The 23,392-nt window shown below is 46.9% G+C and overlaps 1 protein-coding gene across 4 annotated transcripts in view; it reads right to left on the bottom strand.

Annotated features, from left to right (window-relative positions):
• The window catches only part of MFHAS1 (malignant fibrous histiocytoma amplified sequence 1), a 286,744-nt gene that overhangs the window by 164,602 nt on the left and 98,750 nt on the right, over positions 1–23,392 (bottom strand). Inside the window, exon 2 of one of the 4 annotated variants that reach the window (XM_029602127.1) lies at positions 3,649–3,954. The exons of the other annotated variants lie outside the window; for them this stretch is intronic. Within the exon in view, the coding sequence (XP_029457987.1) occupies positions 3,899–3,954 (56 nt within the window). The 3' untranslated portion in view covers positions 3,649–3,898. Of the gene's footprint in view, positions 1–3,648; positions 3,955–23,392 lie in introns of those variants that run through there. 4 annotated transcript variants of the gene reach the window in all.

Raw genomic sequence — 23,392 nt, 5'->3', positions numbered from 1 at the left:
TTGGTTGTTCAACAAAGGATACCAAGCCACCCAAAGAATCAACTAAACATCACCACCATCCAATACAACCTCATGATTAAATGAAAATCACCCATAACTATGCTTTTCTAAAATAAGAAAAACTCATTATTGATCTTAAGCATGTATTCCATGCATGTATTCTACGCATTAAGAAAGGTGGAAGGAAGGAAAATTGATTAACGTCATGGTTAAAAGGTGAGGTTGAAAGAGGCTATTTTAGCCAAAAAAACATCCTTCAAAAATTGGAAGAAGGATCCATCTGAAGAAAATAGGATAAAACATAAGCATTGTCAAGTTAAGTGTAAAACATTGATAAGACAGGCGAAAGAAAGAATTTGAAATGAAGTTGGCCATAGAGGCAAAAACTCATAATAAAACCTTTTTAAAATATATCCAAAGCAAAGAAACCTGTGAGGGAGTTGGTTGGACCATTAGATGACCGAGGGGTTAAAGGAGCTCTTAGGGAAGATAAGGCCATTGCAGAAAAACTAAATGAATTCTTTGCTTCCGTGTTTACTAATGAGGATGTTGGGGACATACCAGTTCCGGAGATGGTTTTCAGGGGTGATGAGTCAGACGAACTGAACGAAATCACTGTGAACCTGGAAGATGTAGTAGGCCAGATTGACAAACTAAAGAGTAGCAAATCACCTGGACCAGATGGTATGCATCCTAGGGTACTGAAGGAACTCAAAAATGAAATTTCTGATCTATTAGTTAAAATTTGTAACCTATCATTAAAATCATCCATTGTACCTGAAGACTGGAGGGTGGCCAATGTAACCCCAATATTTAAAAAAAGCTCCAGGGGCGATCTGGGTAACTATGGACCAGTGAGCCTAACTTCAGTGCCGGGAAAAATAGTGGAAACTATTCTCAAGATTAAAATCGTAGAGCATATAGAAAGACATGATTTAATGGAACACAGTCAACATGGATTTCCCAAGGGAAGTCTGCCTAACAAATCTGCTTCATTTTTTTGAAGGGGTTAATAAACATGTAGATAAAGGTGAACCAGTAGATGTAGTGTATTTGGATTTTCAGAAGGCGTTTGACAAAGTCCCTCATGAGAGGCTTCTATGAAACTAAAAAGTCATGGGATAGGAGGCGATGTCCTTTCGTGGATTACAAACTGGTTAAAAGACAGGAAACAGAGAGTAGGATTAAATGGTCAATTTTCTCAGTGGAAAAGGGGTAAACAGTGAGTGCCTCAGGGATCTGTACTTGGACCAGTGCTTTTCAATATATATATATAAATGATCTGGAAAGGAAGACGACGAGTGAGGTTATCAAATTTGCGGATGATACAAAATTATTCAGAGTAGTTAAATCACAAGCGGATTGTGATACAATTACAGGAGGACCTTGTAAGACTGGAGATTGGGCATCCAAATGGCAGATGAAATTTAATGTGGACAAGTGCAAGGTGTTGCATATAGGGAAAAATAACCCTGCTGTAGTTACACGATGTTAGATTCTATATTGAGCTACCACCCAGGGGGAAACGATCTAGGGCATCATAGTGAATAATACTTTAAAATCGTCGGCTCAGTGTGCTGCCGCAGTCAAAAAAGACAAACAGAATGTTAGGAATTATTAGAAAGGGAATGGTATAATACAAACGGAAAATGGTCATAATGCCTCTATATCGCTCCATTGGGAGACCACACCTTGATACTGTGTACAAATTCTGGTCCCAACATCATCCAAAAACAGATATAGTGACGATGGAGAAGGTACAGAGAAGGGCACCAAAATGATAAAGGGGATGGAACTAGCTCCCTAATGAGGAGGAAACGGGCTGAAGAGGTTAGGGCTGTTCAGCTTGGAGAAGAGACAGCTGAGGTGGGATATGATAGAGGACTTTAAGATCACAGAGGTCTTGAACGAGTAGATGTGACTTGGTTATTTACACTTTCAAATAATGAGAAGGACTAGGGGGCATTCCATGAAGTTAGCAAGTAGCACATTTAAGACTAATCGGAGAAAGAAATTCTTTTTCACTCAACGCACAATAAAGCTCTGGAATTTGTTTGCCAGAGGATGTGGTTAGTGCAGTTAGTGTAGCTGGGTTTCAAAAAAGGTTTGGATAAGTTCTTGGAGGAGAAGTCCATTAACGGCTATTAATCAAGTTACTTAGGAATAGCCACTGCTATTAATTGCATCAAGTAGCATGGGATCTTCTCAGTGTTTGGATATTGCCAGGTTCTTGTGGCCTGGTTTGGCCTCTGTTGGAAACAGGATGCTGGGCTTGATGGACCCTTGGTCTGACACCATTATGCAATCTCTTATGTTCTTATGATTTTGTTTACTACTAATCCTAATAACATGTTATGTTTTACACCCCTTGTCAATGCCATTATCCCTATAACCTTATTTTTGTAAACCGTTATGATGGCGTTATTTTGACGTTCCAATGACGGTACATAAAATCAGTAAATAATAAATAAATAAATCTCTTTTAGATTTTCATGCCTGGCCTCAACAATATAAATTCATGCCTTAAATTTACCAAGGAATTACCACAATCAACAATATCATATCTCTACATATTAATTACCAGACGCCATAACTCTGTTTATGACAAGCATATATCGCAAACCAAATGATCGCAACAATCTTACTACAGTTTGACAGCTCCATCCCACTTCCTTCAAAATTAACCTCCCAGTAGGGCAATTTTTGAGACTGCGAAGATTATGTACAGACCGCACCGAATTTAAAAATCATGCGAGACGGACGGCAGACCGATTTTTAGAGCAGGGATACCCAGTCCGGTGCGTAAAATCAGCATACCACAAAGCTCTTTACTCTAACAGGGATTACCTTTTTTTGAAAAATACATTGGTGGAATCGAACCCACAAACCTTAGTTCTCAGACACACAGTGGCATCTTCAGCTATTAGCAGAGCCATACGAAAGCACTGGGAAATTTTAAAGAAATCCATCCTTTATTTCAAAAACCTGTTCACATTGCATTCTCCAGGGGACGCAATATTAAAGAACATGTTGTACATTCAAGCACATACAACCCTCCGGTAGCGATGGAAAACATGAAAACTTGTGTGAAGTGTTTCCATTGCCCTTTGAAATCTACACAAACTACTATCAAACTTGCATCGGGACAAACAGTTCCTTTACCCAATTTTACTTGTCATTCTTCATACGCAGTATATGCAATTTTTTGCCCTTGCCCACTGATCTATGTGGGCATGACAAAGCGATTGATACGTACCCAGCTCACTGAGCACAAATGCTGCCTAAATAATGGCAGATTAGAAGAACCACTTGTTGCTCATTTTAAAGCACTTGGCCATGTTTACACTGACATTAAATGGACAGCGTTAGAAATAGTACTGGCTCACTGGAGACAGGGTAAAACGCCTTCGTCAATGTGAACAGAAGTGGATCTTTCGCCTCCAATCAGTAGCTCCAAATGGCCTCAATAAAGAAATTGAGTGGATACACTTCATGTAAGTAGTATCCCATCACTGCATATTCGCTTACAGGTGTAGCATACAATTTACTTATAAGTAGCCTCTCTCTCGCGACCGGCTTTGCACAAACGCCGACAAGAGGAAATGGCGGTAAGCTCCGGTAAGCTCTGACTCTGACTCTTTTGAAACATAGCATTTTTCCCAGGATATGCACTATACTATTAAAGACATTTTCTGTGAATAAATATTTTAAATCTTTCTTAGAGAAATTATAATCGGACTCCCAATGAAATTCTCATAAAGCCGTGTGAAAGACACAGTAGCAACCAGAGTACATTTCGCATAGTCCCTGAAGCAGCAGCCCACGAAACATGGATGCGTTGGCCTCACCTCCGGACTCTTGATTCTGAAAGCGCGATAGCACCTATCCGGGTAAAACTTCAGACCCTGGACTTTGAAGTGCGACAGCGCGCATCTAAGGGAAGTACCGTTTTTACTAAAAATAAAAAAAAAAACAACTTTAAAAATCTCTCTGCATATGGTAAAAATTACACGTCTGAAATACTTGCAAACCGCGGGAAATATGAAGGTCCAACATATATACACAAGTGTTTAACATAGTTCTTTCACTAAAAATTATAAAAATATGTTGATACAACGTGATTGTTTATAGGTGATTATGTTTTCCCATTGTTGTACTGTAACGGTGACTAGCTTGTTGTGGTTTCCAGTTCAGTTGATGTCTGTACATTTCTACTTAAACTTTATGGTTTCTATTTTCTGTATTTGGTGAGAGTGTGTTTGTGTTCTGCATGTGTAACTGAGAACGTATGTGTGTATATGAGAGAGAGAGAGGAAAGATTGTGTGTATGTTTTTATCTGGGAGAGAGAGAGTGAAAGGATTTTGTGTGTGCGTGTATGTCTATGTCTGGGGATAGAGAGAGAATTGGAGAAATTACTTACCTGATAATTTTGTTTTCCTTAGGGTAGAAAGATGGACTCAAGACCAATGGGTATAGTGTACTCCTGATAGCAGTTGGAGACGGATCAGATTTCAATCTGTCGTCAGTCCTAGTACATATAACCCCTGCAGGAAGTGCAGCTCTTCAGTATTCTCATAGAAAATCAATTGTGGATATATGTGTGACTGAATAACTTGTATAACTTGGTTAACTTGATTAACTTGAACTGGCTGAATTGGTTATAGCTGGAGACCGCCAGTGCCCTCAACCGAGAAATGTCGACACCTGGTAGGATGGGTGCCCGAATTGGAGGAAAGGCTTGGCTTACCCATGAATAACTCGCTCTCAGGAATGTTGGCCAAGAATTCCATGAATGATGGCAGCCGTGGGTGGGATGCTGAGTCCATATGTCTACTCTAAGGAAAACGAAATTATCAAGTAAGTAATTTCTCCATTTCCTAGCATGTAGCAGATGAACTCAGGACCAATGGGATGTATAAATGCTACTTCCCGAACATGGGTGGGAGGCTGCCCATGGCCCACTTAGTACTGCTTTGCAAATGCTGTGTCCTCTCAAGCCTGAACATCCAGGCGGTAGAACCTAGAGAAGGTGTGGATGGAGGACCATGTCGCTGCCCGACAGATCTTGGCAGGTGACAGCATCTTGGTTTCTGCCAGGACACTGCCTGGGCTCTAGTGGAATGGGCCTTGACTTGTAAGGCGGGCGGCTTGCCTGCTTCTATGTAGGCCACATTGATAACTTCTTTGATCCAGCGGGCTATGGTTGCTTGCGAGAACGCTTCTCCTTGCTCTTCCCACTGTGAAGGACGAATAGATGGTCTATCTTTTGTACGGATTCCGACCTTTCCAGGTATCGGACAGGAGTCTGCCGACGTTGAGATGGCGTAGATGGCGAGATTCTTCCAAATTCTTATGCTCATCTGGTGATGGTAGCGAAATAGTTGGTTGAGATGGAAGAGCGAAACCACTTTCGGAGGAAGGACAGGACTGTGCGTAACTGGATGGTTCCCGGAGTGAGTCTGAGGAACGGCTCCCGGCAAGACAGTGCTTGTAGCTCGGAGATATGATGGGCCGAAACAGAGTGCCACCAGGAAGGCTGTTTTCAATGTTAATAGTCAGAGGGACAGGCTGCGGAGAGGTCTGAAGGAGCCTCCTGCTAAGAAGTCTAGAACCAGGTTGAGATTCCATAGAGGCACCAGCCACTTTAGAGGTGGTCGGATCTGCTTGACTCCTTTCAGAAAGCGGGAGACATCCGGGTGAGAGGCTAGGCTACAGTCCTCACTCTTGGTTCCGTAACATGACAATGCGGCCACCTGAACCTTGATGGAGTTGAGAGAATCCCTTCTGTAGGCTGTTCTGCAGGAATTCCAAAATCGCGGGATTTTGACTAAGCGTGGGATGATGTCACGGTCCTCACACCAGGCTTCAATATTCTCCAATCCTTATGTAGGTTAGGGATGTGGAGAACTTGTGTGCTCGGAGCAGAGTGGTCAATACTGCCCCCGAGTATCCACTTTCTTCAGGTGTGTCCCTCAATGGCCAGGGCCGTAAGAGAGAATTGAGCTGGGTCCCTCGTGGAGGATCAGCCCTTGTTTGGAGCAGATCCCTGTGTGGCGGTAGCGGGAGAGGGCTCCCTGTCAGTAGCCTTCACATGTCTTCGTACCATGGCTTCTTGGCCAGTCCGGGGCCACTAGAAGTACTGGTCCCTTGTGGTGTTCTATCTTGTGGATGATTGCGCCCAATAGGGGCCCACTCCGGGAAGGCGTATAATAGAGTTTCCTGTGGCCAGATCTTGTACCAGGGCATCGATTCCCTGGGATTGAGGTTCCCGAATGCTGCAGAAGAACTGGGCACTTGGGGGCGTTGGACCAGTTTGCCAGGAGGTCCATAGTTTGTGTTCCCCAATGGCTTACTATCAAATGGATGCTGTGGTTAACAGTCTCCATTCTCCTGGGTCTAGACTTTCTCTGCTGAGGGTAATCCGCAGCGACGTTGTCTTTCATGGCAATGTGGACGGCCAAGATCTCTCGAAGGTTCACTTCCGTCCATAACATTAGGGGGTCTATTTCCAGAGATACCTGTTGCTTCTGGTTCCTCTCTGACGGTTGATGTAGACCACTGTTGTGGCGTTGTCAGACATGACTCTGATTTGTTTCGGAGTCTGTGACTGAACCGTAGGCAGGCTAGTCTGACTGCAATTGATGTTCCATCCAGACTCTTCCTTGTTCCATTGCCCCTGAGCGGTTAGCTCCTGGCAGTGTGCTCCCCATCCTCGTAGGCTGGCATCCGTGGTGAGCAGGATCCAGGTTGGTGAGGATAGTCTCACTCCCTGGCTCAGATAGCCTTCTTGTAGCCACCATCGTAGTTGGGGTCTGAACCTTGTCCGGGAGCTGGAGACAAACGGTGTAGTTCTGGGACAAGCGGGTTCCATCGTGATAGTAGGGAGCGGCTGTAGGGGTCTCATGTGTGCTCTTCCCCATGGCACTACTTCCCAGTGTGGGATGCCATGAGGCCAAGGGACTTTGAGGTAGTCTCATGCTGTGGGAGTGAAGCTCGCTCAACAGAGTTCGTAACTTGAGTATTCAGTTTTGATCTCCTTGTTGGTGTCAGGATGACCTCGTCTTGTTTGGTGTCGAACCAAAACTCCCAGGTATTCCAGAGATTGGGAAGGCTGTAGACAGCTCTTGTTTGTGTTGACCACCCACCCGAGGCTCTTTAGTAGAGTTTTGATGGTGACTTTCCTCTGGTGATTTCGCCCTGATCAGCCAATCGTTCAGATAAGGGTGTACGAGGATTCCTTCCTGTCTCAGTGTTGCTGCCACTACCACCATGATTTTGGGAACGGCCGGGGTGCTGTGGCTAACCCGAATGGAGTGCCCGGAACTGGTAGTGATGGTCCAGAATCGTGAAGCATAGAAAATACTGAGCCTCTTAATGGACCGGAATGTGCAGGTAGGCTTCCGACAGATCCAGGGATGTAAGGAATTCTCCCGGTTGTATTGCCCTTATGACCGAGCGTAGGGTTTCCATGTGAAAGCGAGGAATCTTCAGGTGGCGGTTGACAGACTTGAGGTCTAGGATGGGCCGGAACATCCCTTCTTTCTTGGGAACGATAAAATAGATGAAATAGTGTCCAGTATTTATTTGTTGTGAGGGCACCGATGTTATAGCCTCTAAGGCGAGTAATCTGGTCAGTATAGCTTCCACTGCCGTCCTCTTGAGGGGTCATGGCAGGGGGATGCCACAAAACTTGTCCGGAGGGATGTGGTGGAAATCCAGATAATATCCCTCTCAAATGATGGCTAGGACCCACTTGTCCGAAGTTATCACGACCCATCTTTGGTAGAATAGGGCAAGTCTGCCCCTATGGGTTCTTCCCTTGGACAGGTCGGCTGATTTTCATTGTGGGGTGCGGCTAGGACCTGGGCCCGAGCCGGCTCCCCTTTTGTTGTGCTTGTTCAAAAGGACTGGCTCCTGCCTGCGGGGAGAGTCGCTTGATATGTGCTTCTGTATGGGTTGAAGCATTTGATCCTCTGCCCTAGATGTTCGGGGAAAGGATCGCTGGTTTCTCTTATTCCTGTCCTCCGGTAGCCGCAGCAGTGGGGATTCACCCCCATTTGTTGGCTAGTCTTCTCTAGTTTGCTACCGAACAGGAGGGTTTCCCTTGAAGGGCATCCTTGTCAGTCTCGTTTTGGACGATGCGTCAGCCGACCAGCTTCAGAGCCAGAGTTGTCTTCTGGCCGCTATGGCTGATGACACGCCTCTAGCCGCGGTGCGTACCAGATCAGAAGCAGCATCCATGAGGAATGATACTGCTGGTTCCAGGACTTCCCCGGGAGTTTTGTTCCTGGTCTGTGATAAGCAGGCTTGTGTCACCACGGGCACAGCAGGCCGCGATCTGTAGAGACATAGCGGAGATGTCAAAAGACTGTTTGAGGATGGATTCCAGACGTCTGTCTTGGGCATCCTTGAGTGCTGCTCCTCCCTCGATTGGGATAGTAGTGTGCTTTGAGACCGTGCAGACCATGGCATCCAATTTCGGACATGCCAGGAGATCTTTGGCAGTGGGGTCCAGAGGGTACATGGCTGCCAGGGCACCCCCCCCCCCCCCCCTTTGAACGTGGTCTCCAGGGCTTCCCATTCCAGGTCAATTAGCTGCTGGACGGCTTGTAACAGTGGGAAATGACGGGAGGTCTGAGGGAGTCCCTCTAGGAGGAGATTCGTCTTAGGTTCCCCCGAAGCACTTGTGCCTGGGATAGTGAGCTCTTTCAAGCTGTGTGTGACCAGGTCTGGGAGCTCGTCCTTGGTGAAGAAACACCTCATGGTTCGGTGGGGTTTGGTCCATGTGGGGAGTTCCCCTTCCTCCAGGAGTTCTGAATCCTTTTTTTTTTTTTTTTTAATTTATTTTTTATTGAATTTCATTTAAAATCAATTTAACAAAATATATAGATAGCAATCTACAGATCATAATTATCCAACATTTGCACAAAACTCATTTATATTATGTAATTACAAAATCATAATTGGGGGGAGAGAAAAACAAAAATTATTTATTTATCCCATATTAACAAAGATTCAAAGAGAGAGATTATCTACCTTTATTGGACTTCATTATTTCCTCTTTGATCCAGCGGGCGATGGTCGGCCGTGAGGCTGCTTCCCCTTGTTTCTTCCTGCTGTGCAGGACGAACAGGTGGTCCGTCTTTCGTACTGGTTCTGACATGTCCAGGTATCTGGGCAGTAATCTGCCAATATCGAGATGACGTAGTAGTCGACCTTCTTCTGACTTCTGCAAACCATCCGTAGTGGGCAAGGATATGGTTTGGTTGAGGTGAAATTGTGAGACGACCTTCGGCAAGAAGGAAGGAACTGTGCGAAGATGGGATAGCCTCTGGAGTGATTCTGAGAAACGGAATCACGGCAGGACAGTGCTTGTAGCTCTGAGATGCGACGGGCGGAACAGACCGCCAATAAGAACACCATCTTCAAGGTCAACAAACAAAGGGACAGACCTCTCAGGGGCCTGAAGGTGGATCCCGCTAGAAAATCCATCACTAGGTTGAGGTTCCACAGAGGCACCGGCCACTTCAGTGGCGGGCGAATGTGCTTGACTCCTTTCAGGAAGCGTGACACATCAGGGTGTGTGGCAATGGTGTTGCCGTCCCTCCGGGGACCATAGCAAGATAGTGCCGCTACCTGTACCTTGATGGAGCTGAGAGAAAGACCCTTCTGAAGCCCATCTTGTAGGAAGTCCAAAATGATAGGTATCTTAGCGGCATGTGGATTGGTGCTGTGAGAATCGCACCAAGCTTCAAAAACTCTCCAGATCCTTATATATGTAAGCGATGTGGAGAACTTGCGTGCTCGGAGGAGTGTATCGATTACCGCCTCCGAGTAACCTTTCTTCTTCAGTCGAAGCCCTCTCAATGGCCAAACCGTAAGAGAGAATTGAGCCGGATCCTCGTGGATGATGCAGCCCTGCCGCAGCAGGTCCCGGTAAGGAGGCAGGGGTAATGGGTTCCCTGCCAGCAGTCTTCTCATGTCTGCGTACCAGGGTCTTCTTGGCCAATCGGGGCCACTAGAAGAACTAGGCCTCTGTGCCGCTGAATCTTGTATAGAATGGCGCCCAGCAGGGGCCATGGAGGAAAGGCATATAGCAGGAATCCCTTGAGCCCATGGTTGTACCAGGGGCGTCGATCCCCTGGGATAGAGGATCCCGCCAGCGACATGAAATATCTGGGAACTTGGGCGTTGGACCGTGTCCGCTAGTAGGTCCATGCCCGGCGCCCCCCACTGGTCTACGATCAGCTGGAAAGCCTTGGGCGACAGCTGCCATTCTCCCGGGTTCAGGCTTTCTCTGCGGAGGAAGTCTGCCTTGGCGTGTCCATCCCTGCGATGTGGACGGTGGAGGTATCTTGGAGATTTGCTTCTGCCCAAATCATCAGTGGAGATGAATCTCAGTGATACCTGTGACTCCTGGTTCCGCCCTGTCGGTTGATGTATGCTACCGGTGGTGGCGTTGTCCGACATCAATCTGACTGCTCTGTTGCGGAGTCTGTGAGAAAAGTGCAGGCCATGCGAGCCTGACTGCCCTTGCTTCCAGTCGGTTGATGTTCCACCCCGACTCTATTCTGTTCCACCGCCCCTGGGCGGTGAGCTCTTCGCAGTGTGCTCCCCAGCCGTTCAGACTGGCATCTGTGGTGAGCAGGGTCCAGGTTGGGGAGGACATTCTCGAGCTCCGGCTCAAGTGGCCGGGCTGCAACCACCATCGTGGCTGAATCCGTACTCTGGCTGGTAGACGGAGGTGTACGGTGTAGTTCTGCAATCGTGGGCTCCACCGGGATAGGAGGGCGTGTTGCAAAGGTCTCATATGAGCCCGCGCCCATGGGACCACTTCCAGAGTGGATGCCATGAGGCCGAGGACTTGCAGGTAATCCCGAGCTGTGGGCCGGAAGGTGAGCAGCAAGGACCTGCAGACAATCTGAAGCTTTAATATCCCTCTTGGGAGGTCAAGCTGACCGTGTCCGCCTGGGTATCGAATAGGGCTCCGAGATATTCCAGCGACTGCGACGGCTGTAGGGAACTCTTGCTTAAGTTGACTACCCCAACCCCAGGCTTTCCAGGAGGGCTATAACCCTGCCGCCGTTTGCCCGGCGGCTTCTCCTCCTGCGACTTTGCTCTGATCAGCCAATCGTCCAGATGGGATGGACGAGAATTCCTTCCTTCCTGAGGGCTGTTGCCACTACTACGATTACCTTGGTAAAGATCCGTGGCGCAGTGGCCAACCCGAAGTGTAGGGCTCGGAACTGGAAGTGCTGATTGAGGACTTTGAAGCGTAAATAGCGCTGTGGTCCTGATGAATCGGGATATGTAGATAGGCTTTAGACAGATCCAGGGAGGTGAGAAACTCCCCTGGTCATACTGCATTCTTGACGGATCGCAGAGTTTCCATGCGAAAGCTGGAGACCCGGAGGTGTCAGTTGACTGACTTCAGGTCCAGGACTGGCCGGAAAGTGCCCCCTTCTTGGGCACTATGAAATAAATGGAATAATGCCCAGAACTTGTTTCCCCTGCAGGGACTGGGACTATGGCTCTTAGGGCCAGGAGCCTCCGTAAGGTCTCTTCCAATGCCGTCTGCTTGAGAGGTGAGCAGGGAGATTCCACAAACTTGGCTGGCGGAAGCCGAAGAAAAATCCAGGTAATATCCTGCTCGGATGATGGTAAGGACCCATTGATTCGAGGTGATCTCGACCACACCTGTGGTAGAAGAGGGTTAGCCTGCCCCCCTATGGCCGCTACCCCTGGATGGGTCGGCTGATTGTCATTGCGGCGTCCGGCCGGGCCAGAAACCCGGGCCGGGTTTCCTCTTGTGCTTAGCCTGAAAGGGCTGATTCCTGGCCGGAGGACGGGGTGCTTGGGTAGCGGGTCCCGTAAGGGTGGAAGCGCTGAGAGCTGCCACCTCTAGGTGGCCTTGAAAAGGTGTGCTGGCTCCTCCTAGACCTGTCTTCTGGGAGACGGGGTAATGGAGAGGTACCCCCATGTCCTAGCCAATTGTTCGAGGTCGCTGCCCGAACAGTAGGGAACCCTTAAAGGGCATTCTCGTGAGGCGGGACTTGGAGGAAGCGTCGGCCGCCCCAATTGCGTAGCCATAGCTGCCTCCAGGCTGCCACCGAGGAGGACACTCCTTTGGCAGCCGTACGGACGAGGTCGAGGCTGCGTCAGTGAGACATGCGAGAGCGGACTCCATGTCTTCCCCAGGGGTGTTAGTTCGGGCTGTGACAAACAGGAACGTGTAACCATGGTGCAGCAAGTTGCAATTTGCAAGGACATAGCTGCCACCTCAAACGCCTGCTTCAAAATGGTGTCTATGCGTCGGTCATGGGCATCCTTGAGGGCCGCTCCCCCCTCAACTGGAATGGTGGTGCGCTTCACAATGGCGCTAACGATGGCGTCTACTTTGGGGCACGCCAGAAGCTCCTTAGATGTCGGGTCCAGAGGGTATATGCCCGATAGGGCCCGACCCCCTTGGAAGAGGCCTCCGGCGCTTCCCACTCTAATTCAATCAGCTGCTGTGCTGCCTGTAAGAGAGGAAATGGTGGGCCGTCTGGCGCAGACCCTCCAGGAGAGGGTTCATCTTCGGGTCCCCCTGGCCGCTTTGGGCCGGAATGGCCAGTTCTGAAGGCATTGTGACACCAAGCCTGGAAGATCTTCCTTTTGAAAGAAGCATCTCATGGTCCGATATGGAGCCGTCCCCGAGGAAGTTCACCCTCCTCGGGGAATTCTTCTCCCTCCCCGGAAACAAGCTGGATCCCCAGGCCGGGGCTTGCCGAGCGGGGAGTGGCAGAGCCGAGGTTTCGAGGGTCCAGGGCCCGGGTCCACCGGAACAGAAGGACCCACTGGAGGGGCAGACTGCATCTGAACAAAGGTGTGAAGTCCCTGGAAGAACTCAACCCAGGAAAAAGGAGGCCAGATCTGGACGTAGGGGCACCAGGCCTTTCGATGTCCCTGGTTGCTCGCCGCTGCTTGCCAAGTCTGGAGTGTTCCCCGAGGAACCGCCGGGCTGGGACCTGCTCTGGCCCGGTGCTCCCATGGCCTCCTCACATTGGGCACATAGGGAGTCCTCGCTCTGGGTGGCTCTGAGGTTACATGCCGAACAGAGACTTAGAGTTCGCATGTCCGAGCCCGGAGGAGCCGGCTCCGTGGATGCCTGCAGCTCCATGTCTGCCGTTATTACCACCCAACCGGACTATGCGCCTATGAGCGGGCGTCGTATAAACATGCGCCTATGAGCGGGCATCTTATAAACATGCGCCTATGAGCGGGCGCCTAAGCAATGTGCGCCCCTAAGCGGGCGTCTTAGAAACGTGCGCCTAAGCAATATGCGCCTAAGCAATGTGCGCTTATGAGAAAAGCGTACAGCAGCGGGAGCAACGGGCGCTTATCGCAGTATGCGAATACCAAGAAACATGGCCATTTCTTCGGCGTGCTGCCTAGCAAGCAGGCCCAGCTAGTCCACACCTCCTCGGAGACCACAGAAAAGATGTGCACCTTACCTTGTCTTCGGCGCTTCCCGGCTGGAACCCGGGCGGGTCTCCGGCTGCGGGGGGAGAGGGGAAGTACCTTCACCACCGCTCTAGGAAGTGCACCCGCTGCCTCTAGGCCGCGCCCGAGCCCTTCTCGCTCGGGGGCCAAGTCCACGCCGGGACCGAGGCTGCCTCTATGCCACGCCCGAGCCCTCCTCGCTCGGGGGCTAGGTCCCTGCCGCGACCCGGCCACCGGACCGAGGCTCTCACCTCCGAGGGACCACGGAAGTCAGCTCGGGAAACTCAACTGGGGGAGGAACCGAATGGTATCCCGCAGGAGTGCGGGGCTTGTCTTCAGCAAGTTGAGAATTTTATTTTTTTTTGTAGAAGTTGGAAACACGCTCAGCGAGCGTGAGGTAGCTCCAAACTGCTTTGGAGACGGAAATTACTGAGTTGCTTCACTTCCTGTGGGGGTATATCTGACGTGCTGACGTCAGATCCGTCTCCAACTGCTAGCACAAGCACACTATACCCACTTGTCTTGAGTCCATCTGCTACAAGACAGGAAAAGTTTAATTCTTTAAATCTAAAGAAGTCTCTAAATAATTTATCTTTCTCAGATTCCAATTGTAATGATACAAACAACGTAGATCTTTTATTAATTATATCAATGGATTCTTCTAAAAAGGTGGAGACTCCAATTGTTGAGTCCTCCACCTTTCCCTCTCTCTCCTCTTTACTTTCCCTACTAGATCTCCTAGGGAAATAAAAAACCTTAGATATTTGTGGTATATCTTTTACATCATACTGCATAATTTCTCTAAGGTATTTTAAAAACATTTCCTTGGGAGAGAGGAGTCTCGTCTGTGGAAAGTTAACTAGTCTTAAGTTCTTATATCGTAGCATATTTTCAAAGTGTTCTAAATCCCTATGGATAGAAAGGCTATCCTTAATATGGATAGACTCTGTATGTTGCAATAATTTAACCTTTGTTGTCAATTTTCCTATCTCCTGTTCCATATTCATTATTTTCTTTCCTTGATCTTCAATTTGTAACTTATTTTCATTTACAATTATCGGTAAAGATAATTTCATTTGTTGAATATTTGCATTCACAGACACCATTTTCCATATATCTATTAAAGTTACATTGTCTGGAGGAGTTGAGGGCCATTGTTCTGGCCGCAACAATTTTCCTGACAATGAAAAATCATCAAGAGGAGTCGATGCTCCTAATGCCATATCAGTAGTTTCTAAGCTTACCTCCCCATTTTTGGAGGTGCTTGCCCCTGCCTTATCCAATGATACTGGAGATAGTGCCGTCGGTTGGGGTGGAAGTATCGGTCCCTCGCTGGGGCTTAGGGAAGCTGAAAATTGCTCCCCTGAGTTTTCCCCTATTGGCGCTTCAACCCGTCGAGTGATGTGGTTGTCCATAGGGCCTCTGGATACTATCGGGGAAACAGGAAAACTCTTCCCCCACTTGGGGAAAAAGGATAAAGGGAACCTCTCCTTCTCCTCCGACAATAACCCCAGACTTACCGGACGAAGCCAGACAAAGCCGCGCGCGGCTTAGGAGACGCGCCGCAAGCTGTCCGTTCTTATAGGCAGGCGCTTGTCTATGACGTCAGTCCCAGATCTTACACACCGAGTCTCCCAGCTGTTCTCAGCGATGGTAATCAGGAAACAAGCTCGGGTGACTGATGGTAAGCTGGTTTGAGTCCTTCTCTCTCCTCGGCTCTCCCCAGGATTCAAAGTCTGGCGCCTGTTCTTATAGGCAGGCGCTTGTCTATGACGTCAGTCCCAGATCTTACACACCGAGTCTCCCAGCTGTTCTCAGCGATGGTAATCAAGAAACAAGCTCGGGTGGCTGATGGTAAGCTGGTTTGAGCCCTTCTCTCTCCTCGGCTCTCCCCAGGAGGAGTTCTGAATCCTCGTCTGAGTTGTCCATGTCCCCGAAGGTGGGGCTTCTGGGTGGTGGAGGCACCTCTCTGGGCATAGAGGGTCCAGGGATGTTGAGGTCCTCTGGCGGAGACTGTGGCCATGTTATTGGAGGCCCAGGCTGCATGAGAACAAAGGCATGCAGGCCTTTGAAGAATTCCACCCAGGGTCTAAATTAAGAGGCGCTGAGTCCCTGGGGAGCCCCGTCTGAGGGAGGCTCCCGCTGGGGGATGCGAGGTCCGGCATACTGTTCAAGAAGCTGGATCCTGGCACCGGCTAGGGAGGGCCATGGGCTGAATCCCCCAGGGCCTCCTCGCACTGTATACACAGGGCCGTGGCCTCCTCATTCTGCGTAGCTCTGATGTGGCATGCTGGGCAAAGGCCCTGAGCCTTGAGATTCTTCTCTGGTGGTGCCATGGCTTGTGCTCGTAAAATACAGGGACCGGGTGGCTTAGTTTGCGCTCCAGTGCATTGAAGTTGTGCGCGTAGGTTTGGTACGCGCTCAGGGAGACGCGCACACTGTTGTGCGCACAGACCGAACTTATGCGTCCGGCACAGTAAGCGTGTGGTTATGTGCATCGCTTGTGCGCACGGCGCTTCGGCGCGCGACGATGTGCGCATAAGATATTTGTGCGCACAGCTCGCCTCTTTGTGCACGGGTCGGGACGGCGGAGAGGGATGTGAACAGGTCGAGATGGTGATGGTGACCACGCGGACAATATGGCGACCACCTTTGAGGGTTTCCATGTGGGAGGACACTCGGATCTGACCAGGGCCTAGCCCTGCTAGGGCTGATCAACCCGGTAGCACTGGCACCGGCTGGCGACCTGTGCGAATCTTCGAGCTTTGGAGACCGGAGACTTTTAAAAAGTTTTCTACCTTACCTTGTCTCGGCGCTTCCCAGTCTCGTTCCGGGCGGTCTCCGGCTGCGAGGGCGGGGGGGGGGGGGGGGGGGGGGAAGAGAGAATTACCTTCACCGCCGTGCTCGAAGTTGCACCCGCTGCCTCTCAGCCTCACCCGAAGTCGGGGGCTAAGTCCACGCTGAGGGTCGGCCGCTGGACCGAGGCTTACCTCAGAGGGATCGTGGAAATCACCTTGGGAATAGACCCAAGGGGTATTACCGCAGGAGAGCGGGGCTCGTCTGAGAGATAAGATTTCTTTGAGATTTGGTAAATTACTCTAACGCTGTGCGAGCGTGCATAGAGTCCCGAACTGCTATGGAGACGGAAAATACTGAAGAGCTGCACTTCCTGCAGGTGTATATGTACTAAGACTGACGTCAGATTGAAATCTGATCAGTCTCCAACTGTTATCAGGAGTACACTATACCCATTGGTCCTGAGTCCATCTGCTACACGCTAGGAAAGGAAGGGCTGTGTGTGTGTGTGAATCTTTGTGTCTGGGAAAGAGAGAAAGAGTGAGGAAGGGTTCTGTGTGTGTGTTCTGGGAGAGAGAGAAAGTAGAAGGGTTGAGTGTGTATGCATGTGTCTTTGTGCTAGAGAGAGAGAATGGAAGGGTTTTCTGTGTGTGTGTGTGTGTGTGTGTGTGTGTGTTTGGGAGAGAGAGTGTTTGCATTTATGCTTGTATCTGGAAGAAAAAATGGAAGGGTTGTGTGGGAGAGAGAGAGAAGTCTGTGTCTGGGAAAGAGAGTAAGTGGAAGGGTTTTGAGTGTGAGAGTGTGTGTTTGGGAGGAAGAGAGTTAGCCTTTTTTCGAGGGCAGTCTTTTTCCTCACCTACACCCCACCCCCTGTCCCCACTCCCCAGTCTTGGTGAGACTCTGCTACTGTGAATTCTGGTTTTGTGGTTCTTGATGTGTGAAAGGTTAGCTACCCCTGCTATAGATGAATCACAGAGACAGTTAAAATCACCAACCATCAATAAAAAACTGAGAATAGGGATACAATAATTGGGTAGACCTTATGAACCCCCCCCCCCCCCCACCAAACTGTGGGTCTGATTTATAAAAGCACTTTCACACTTAAAATGGGTTTTCCATGTGTAAATACATTTTACCTATGTAAGTGGGCTTTTGAAATTTGCTACAATATATGCCATTGAACTGTCAATAGGTTTTACCTATGTTAAGTGCACTTAACCTCCTTAAATGGCTTTTGAAAATTGCTATGATAGTATGTTATCATATACATTAGTAACTTCTTTGAAACTTCACCTGTATGTGAGTAAACATTTGGTGCATAGATATTACATAGAACAATGGGTGAAGCATATAAAATACTTTCCACAAACAAATACTGACCCTCGGGGTCCGCAATAGTCTGAATCTCCATAAGTACTATACAGATTCACAAGCACAAAAACAGGCAGTACCCATTTTTTCTTTATTACTAATGAGCATTTGAAAAAAGAAAAAATATTCACATTGGGACCGATGATTGTGTGTGGCTGATGAGGAAGAAATGTTGTAATGACAAAGTAATCTTTCTGTGTTTTGAAAGTTCTTTTATTAAATTTAGAATGCTCTGCAAGAAACGCCTTGTGCTTTGAAAATCAAAATTCTACACTCAAGTGTATTTTTTATGAAATAGTTTTTTGTTACACTTTTTGAATTGAGACTTTTCTTTAATTGTTTTTCTTAAACAACATTTTCCCTACTAAAATTGTTACTCCAGCTCTGGCAGAGCCAAAAGAAGCATGGAAGACCTGACATAACCACAGTCGCTTCAACTTAAGGTATTCAGTAGCAGACAGTTTGGTTTCCTGCAACAAAGCAATACTGATCTTATGTCTATTCAAATACTGAAAAACTTTAAACCTTTTCACCACAGAACCAATACCTAGCCCTGGGGGAATTCAACCCTACTGCGGAGCGCAGAATTTGTGCAGAATTCCTCCCCTGCGCAGAATTGCCATTTTCTTCGCAGAATTTGGCAATTCATTTTTGTGCGCTGTTTGCAGCGAAAATGAAAGCCCCCGGTGCCGCTGGATGTGTGCTGCTCACCGCGAAAATGAAGGCCCCTGTGTGCCACGAATGGAGTGTGCTCCGCTCGGGCGAAGATGAAGGTCCCAGTGAGAGTGAATGTGTGTGTGTGTTGTATGTGTGAGAGAGATTGGGAGCTGGGGTGCATGAAAAAGGGATTGTGTGTATGTGAGGGTGCTAGCCTGTGTGAAGGAATTGTGTATGTGTGAGACAGAGCCTGTGTGAAGGGGTGCATGAGAGACATAGCTAGTCTGTGTGATGATGTAGGTGTGAGAGAGAAAGGGAGCTTGTGTGGGTGTGTGTATGCAAGAGAGTGAGGGAGCCTGTATAAGGGGGTGTGTATGTCTGTTCTAGAGAGAAGGGAGCATGTGTGTGAGAGAGGGAGGGACGAGGGAGCATGTGTGAGGGGCAGTACTGAGAATGGGGTCAAACTCTGGGACTCGCAATAGAGTGGAAGGGGTTGAGCCTAGAAGTGGAGGAGAGAGAAACTGGCAGGTGGAAGAGTTGGGGCTTGAGAGGGCAATGTGGCCAGGGGGGAGAGCGAGTGGAAGGGACACATTTACAGTGAATTTCTAGGGAAATTCTGCATCTCTAAGTAATATGACGTTTACAGAATTTTGGCAGAATTTACGTTTTTATGCGCAGAATTTTTAATTTTTTTGCGCAGAATTCCCCCAGGAGTAAATATCTGAAATATTCCAGGTAGCACATTTTAAGGGACTAACCACTGTCAAAGAAAAATGAACAACATGAAAAGGAAGACAAAAATCCCTGGGAGTTCTCAGCCTAGACCCTAGGAAATGGTACAGCAAGAACCAAAGGAAGAAGAAGAATTGTCCATAATCTGCAGAAACCTTTAAAATCTAACCCATACCCAAACCCATCTCATCCAGGAAGAGAAAACAAAACCCCAAAACAAATTCCATCTATATTAATAAACTAATCTCCACTCCCGTGGAGCTGGAACTAGCTAATCTCAAACCTAATAATCACCAACTATGGCAGCCGCATTAGATATGCGCCAGTTAGACCTCCCCTTCCTTGAGGAATCAGAACATAAATACGTAGTCATTCAAAAGCAATGAAATATATTACCCAATAATGACCTATAAAATAAGCAAACAGATTATCCTTTATTTTCAGGACAGAAAAGTGTCTTTTTTTTGTCAAGACATGACAAAAAAAGGCAGCACAATATTCTAATAAAGCAGCAAAGTATTAAGGGAAACGAAAAACAAATTCAAGACAAAAGTAACTCCTCATTAAGACAAGAATAAAATACTTAAACTAGTTGCTGTCGAAATAAAATCATTCAAAAAGAATTTGAAAACATGGCTTTTCGGAATCGCATTTGGGGGGAATGAATAACTGTTTTATTTTAGGTTGTTATATTATTTTACTCTATTTTAGACACTACAAATAACATGAGGCATTTAATAGTTTTTAAACATCTGAGAGAGAGAAACTAACACTTTAATTAAGGGGTTAATCCTGTACTGCACATAACATGAGGCACTTAATCTTAATCTTTTTAACAACTGAGAGAGAGAAAACTTTTACATATTAATGAAATGTTTTAATTGTGTATGATTTTATATTTTTTTCCCACTGTATTTTGTTTTATCTTGTTAAAGCTTATGAAAAATTGCTCTTTATTTTATTATGATTGTTATTTATGTTTTATATATGGAAACAGTTGTGATGGCCAGTCTGAATGATGGCATACAAGAACTTAATAAATAAATAAATAAATAGAGCTCTCTAATACTACGAGCAATAGTGCAACAAGCAAGGCTGCAAAAATATCTCCTGGCTATAAAAACTAAAATCTGCTCACAAAAATGTCCCTGTGAGGGAAAGTATTGGAAACTCCCTTAGAAAACCTTAAAGGACCGGCCACAGCTATCTGGCCCAGTCCTCAAGAGCCAACCCCACAAGGGATTTCTGGGTGAAGGATGCTTTCCCTCACCACTGTATAAGGCAGAGCTTTCCAAACTGTGTGTCGGGACACGTTAGTGTGTCGCCTGCAGTGTGCAGGTGTGTCGCGCAAGCCCGGTCAACTCTGATGCGAGTTTGGGCTTTTCTTTTTCTAGAGATTCACTTTTTTTTTCAGTTTATGGATTGCTTATTATTGGGTGATTTTTGCTGTCAATTGCGTTTTTTTGGGGGGCTTGGTGGGTGGAACGAGCCCAGCCATCCTTGCATTGGCTGCTGCTGCCGATGAGGCCTGGCCATGAGGAGTACTGACTGCAAGCAGCAGTGTCTGGTGATCATGGAAGGGAGTGAAGCACTTAACTGGCAACAATCAAAAAGACGAGGTACATGAGTGTGGGGGCCAGACATGTGCTGGGGGGAGAGAGATGAGTGAGTGGGGGGCAAACGTGCTGGGGGGACAGACATGTGCTTGAGGGGGAGAGATATGAGTGTGTGGGGGCCAGACATGTGCTGGGGGGAGGAGAGAGATGAGTGTGTGGGGGACAGACAATTTGTTTTATTATTGTTTCTCATAAATTATAACAATAACATGAATCTTGGAATATATATTTTTAATATAAATTTAAGGTTTTCATGAGATAGGTTGTGTCGTGAAACATTTTATTTATGTATATATTTAAGGAAACATACATAAATTGTCGAAATATGTTTCGTTCGTTTAACCTTTAACCTCTGGTTTACTAGTAGACTGAATTATTGTGTCCCGAAATTATGTTTGTCTAAAAAGTGTGTCACCAACATGAAAAGTTTGGAAAGCTCTGGTATAAGGAGTCAAGGCCCAGAAAGGTTAGAGAGGTCCCAGAGAGCAAGCAGGAAGTCAGCATACAGACTACATTTTTTTTTAAAGTTTCAATTTGTTATTGAATTATTTATCAAAGTAATACAGGAACACTGAACATGGAGCTTTAGCATATGATATTTACAAGATCAAACAGTACATTCTGATATGAGATTCCTTAGCTGAGACATCTCCTATAAACACTGTGCTCAGGTATTTATTTATTTATTTTGTATGTTTTTAGATACCGAAGTTTCGAACAGGCTTTCACTCCGGTTTACAAGTATAACAACTTCATACAGTAAAGGTCAAAACAGATAATTTTGTACAATAACGGATATAGTTTGACAGTAAAGTTAAAAACTAACAGTAATTTTACTAATTTTACTAACAGTAACATGGCAACTAGTAATATAACGATTAACATTGTTGACAATTTCTATTCAGCCTATTAAGTGTGAAAAATTTCTTAACTTGACTGTGTTGTTTGGGGGTAAGAGGGTATGGGTGTTTTCAGAAGGGTAAGGGGGGTGGTAATGGGGAAGGGGGTGGGTATAACGGGGGGGGGGAATTGGGAAAAGGGGTGTGGGGTTCAGGGGAGTGAGGGGTTCTGTCTTTGGGTGTGAGGGAGGGTGGGCTTTTTTAATCATGTCTCTATTGATTATGGGTGATTACTAACCAATGCCATCTTTGTAGGTTTGTAGAAATAGCCATGTTTTGAGTTGTTTTTTGAGAAGCTTTGTGTCATTTTGTAACCTTAGGTTTTCAGGTAAAGAGTTCCAAAGGCGAGGTCCCGCTATCGAAGCTGCTCTAACTGTTGTGAGGTTAACGGTTGCGACTGATGGAATGGCAAACAGGGCTTTGTTGGCTGATCTTGTGTTGCGTTGTAGAATATGTTTTTGGAATATGGTATTCAGACATTTGTTTTCATTTTTATTTATGTTTTTGTGTATGATGGATAGCATTTTGTATTCTATGCGTTTATTTATGGGTAATCAATGGAATTCCTTTAGTACTGGGGTGATGTGATCGGATCTTTTGTGGCTTGAGTATTTTCGCTGTGGCGTTCTGTAATATTTGCAGTGGTTGATTTGGGAAGTCCTAGTAGCAGTGAGTTGCAGTAGTCAAGGCTTGTGAATATTAGGGATTGAAGGATGGTTCTGAATTCTGGTTGGTTTAGTAGTGGTTTTAGTCTCTTAAGGATTAAGAGTTTGTGGAAGCCTTCTTTGGTTTTCATGGCTATGTGTTTTTTGAAGTTCAATTCGGGATCGAGCCATATGCCAAGATCTTTTACGTTTTCACATAGTTTGATTATGGAATTGTCTATTTGAATTGTGTTCTCGGTGTGGTTTAGTTGGTTATTTCTTTCAAGTAGAATACATTCGGTCTTGTCCATATTAAGGGATAGTTTCAAATGATTTAGAGTGTTCTTTATGTTGTTGAGAGTGGTGGCTGCTAGATTAAGCGCATTCTTGACAGTGTTTGTTACAGGGATAAGTTATATGTCATCTGTGTACATAAAGTAGGTGGTGCTAAGGCTTGATAGCAGTTTGCATAATGGGAGGATGTAAATGTTCAACAGTGTGGCAGATAGAGCCGAGCTTTGTGGGACTTCGGTTTCAAGTGGAATTTGTTCTGAAAGGCAGTTGTTGATGTTTACCTGAAATGATCTTTTTAGAAGGAAAGAGGTGAACCAATTTAGTGTTTTTCCAGCTAGACCAATTTCAGATAGCCTGTGAAGTAGTGTTTGATGGTCGACTGTGTCGAAGGCTGTGGATAGGTCTAGTAACATGAGAATGTATCTTTGGCCTTGTTGAAACCTCTTAGGATTGTGTTGGATAGGTTGAGGAATAATGTTTCTGTGCTGTATTGTTTACGAAATCCATGTTGAGTGGGGGATAGAATATTGTTTAGTTCTAGATGTTCATTTAATTGTTTCAGTACCATCTTTTCTGTTAGTTTAGCCAGAAATGATAAGTTTGAGATGGGGTGGTAGTTATTGGGATCATTGGGGTCAAGGTTCTTCTTTTCTATAATGGGTTTATCGGGGGGCCCGGTGCAGATGCCCGAAGCCCACCCTTAACGGCGGCACCCCCAGGCAGCGCAGGACGCAGTCGCGGGGAATACAGGGGAGGGAGGGGGCCACATAGCGCGAAAAAATAACAAATACCGCCCGACACGACCCATATGAGCCCCACTTACCCGCCGCCCCTACCAGAACGCCACAGGGAGTACAGCACGGACGCAGAGGGCAAGACGTCATCAGGCGCGATGGTGGC

The sequence above is a fragment of the Rhinatrema bivittatum genome, chromosome 1 (genome assembly GCF_901001135.1).
Source record: "Rhinatrema bivittatum chromosome 1, aRhiBiv1.1, whole genome shotgun sequence".
NCBI classification, from domain to species: domain Eukaryota; kingdom Metazoa; phylum Chordata; class Amphibia; order Gymnophiona; family Rhinatrematidae; genus Rhinatrema; species Rhinatrema bivittatum.
The sequence above is the reverse complement of the archived record's forward strand: the minus strand, read 5'-3'. Positions and strand labels throughout refer to the sequence as shown.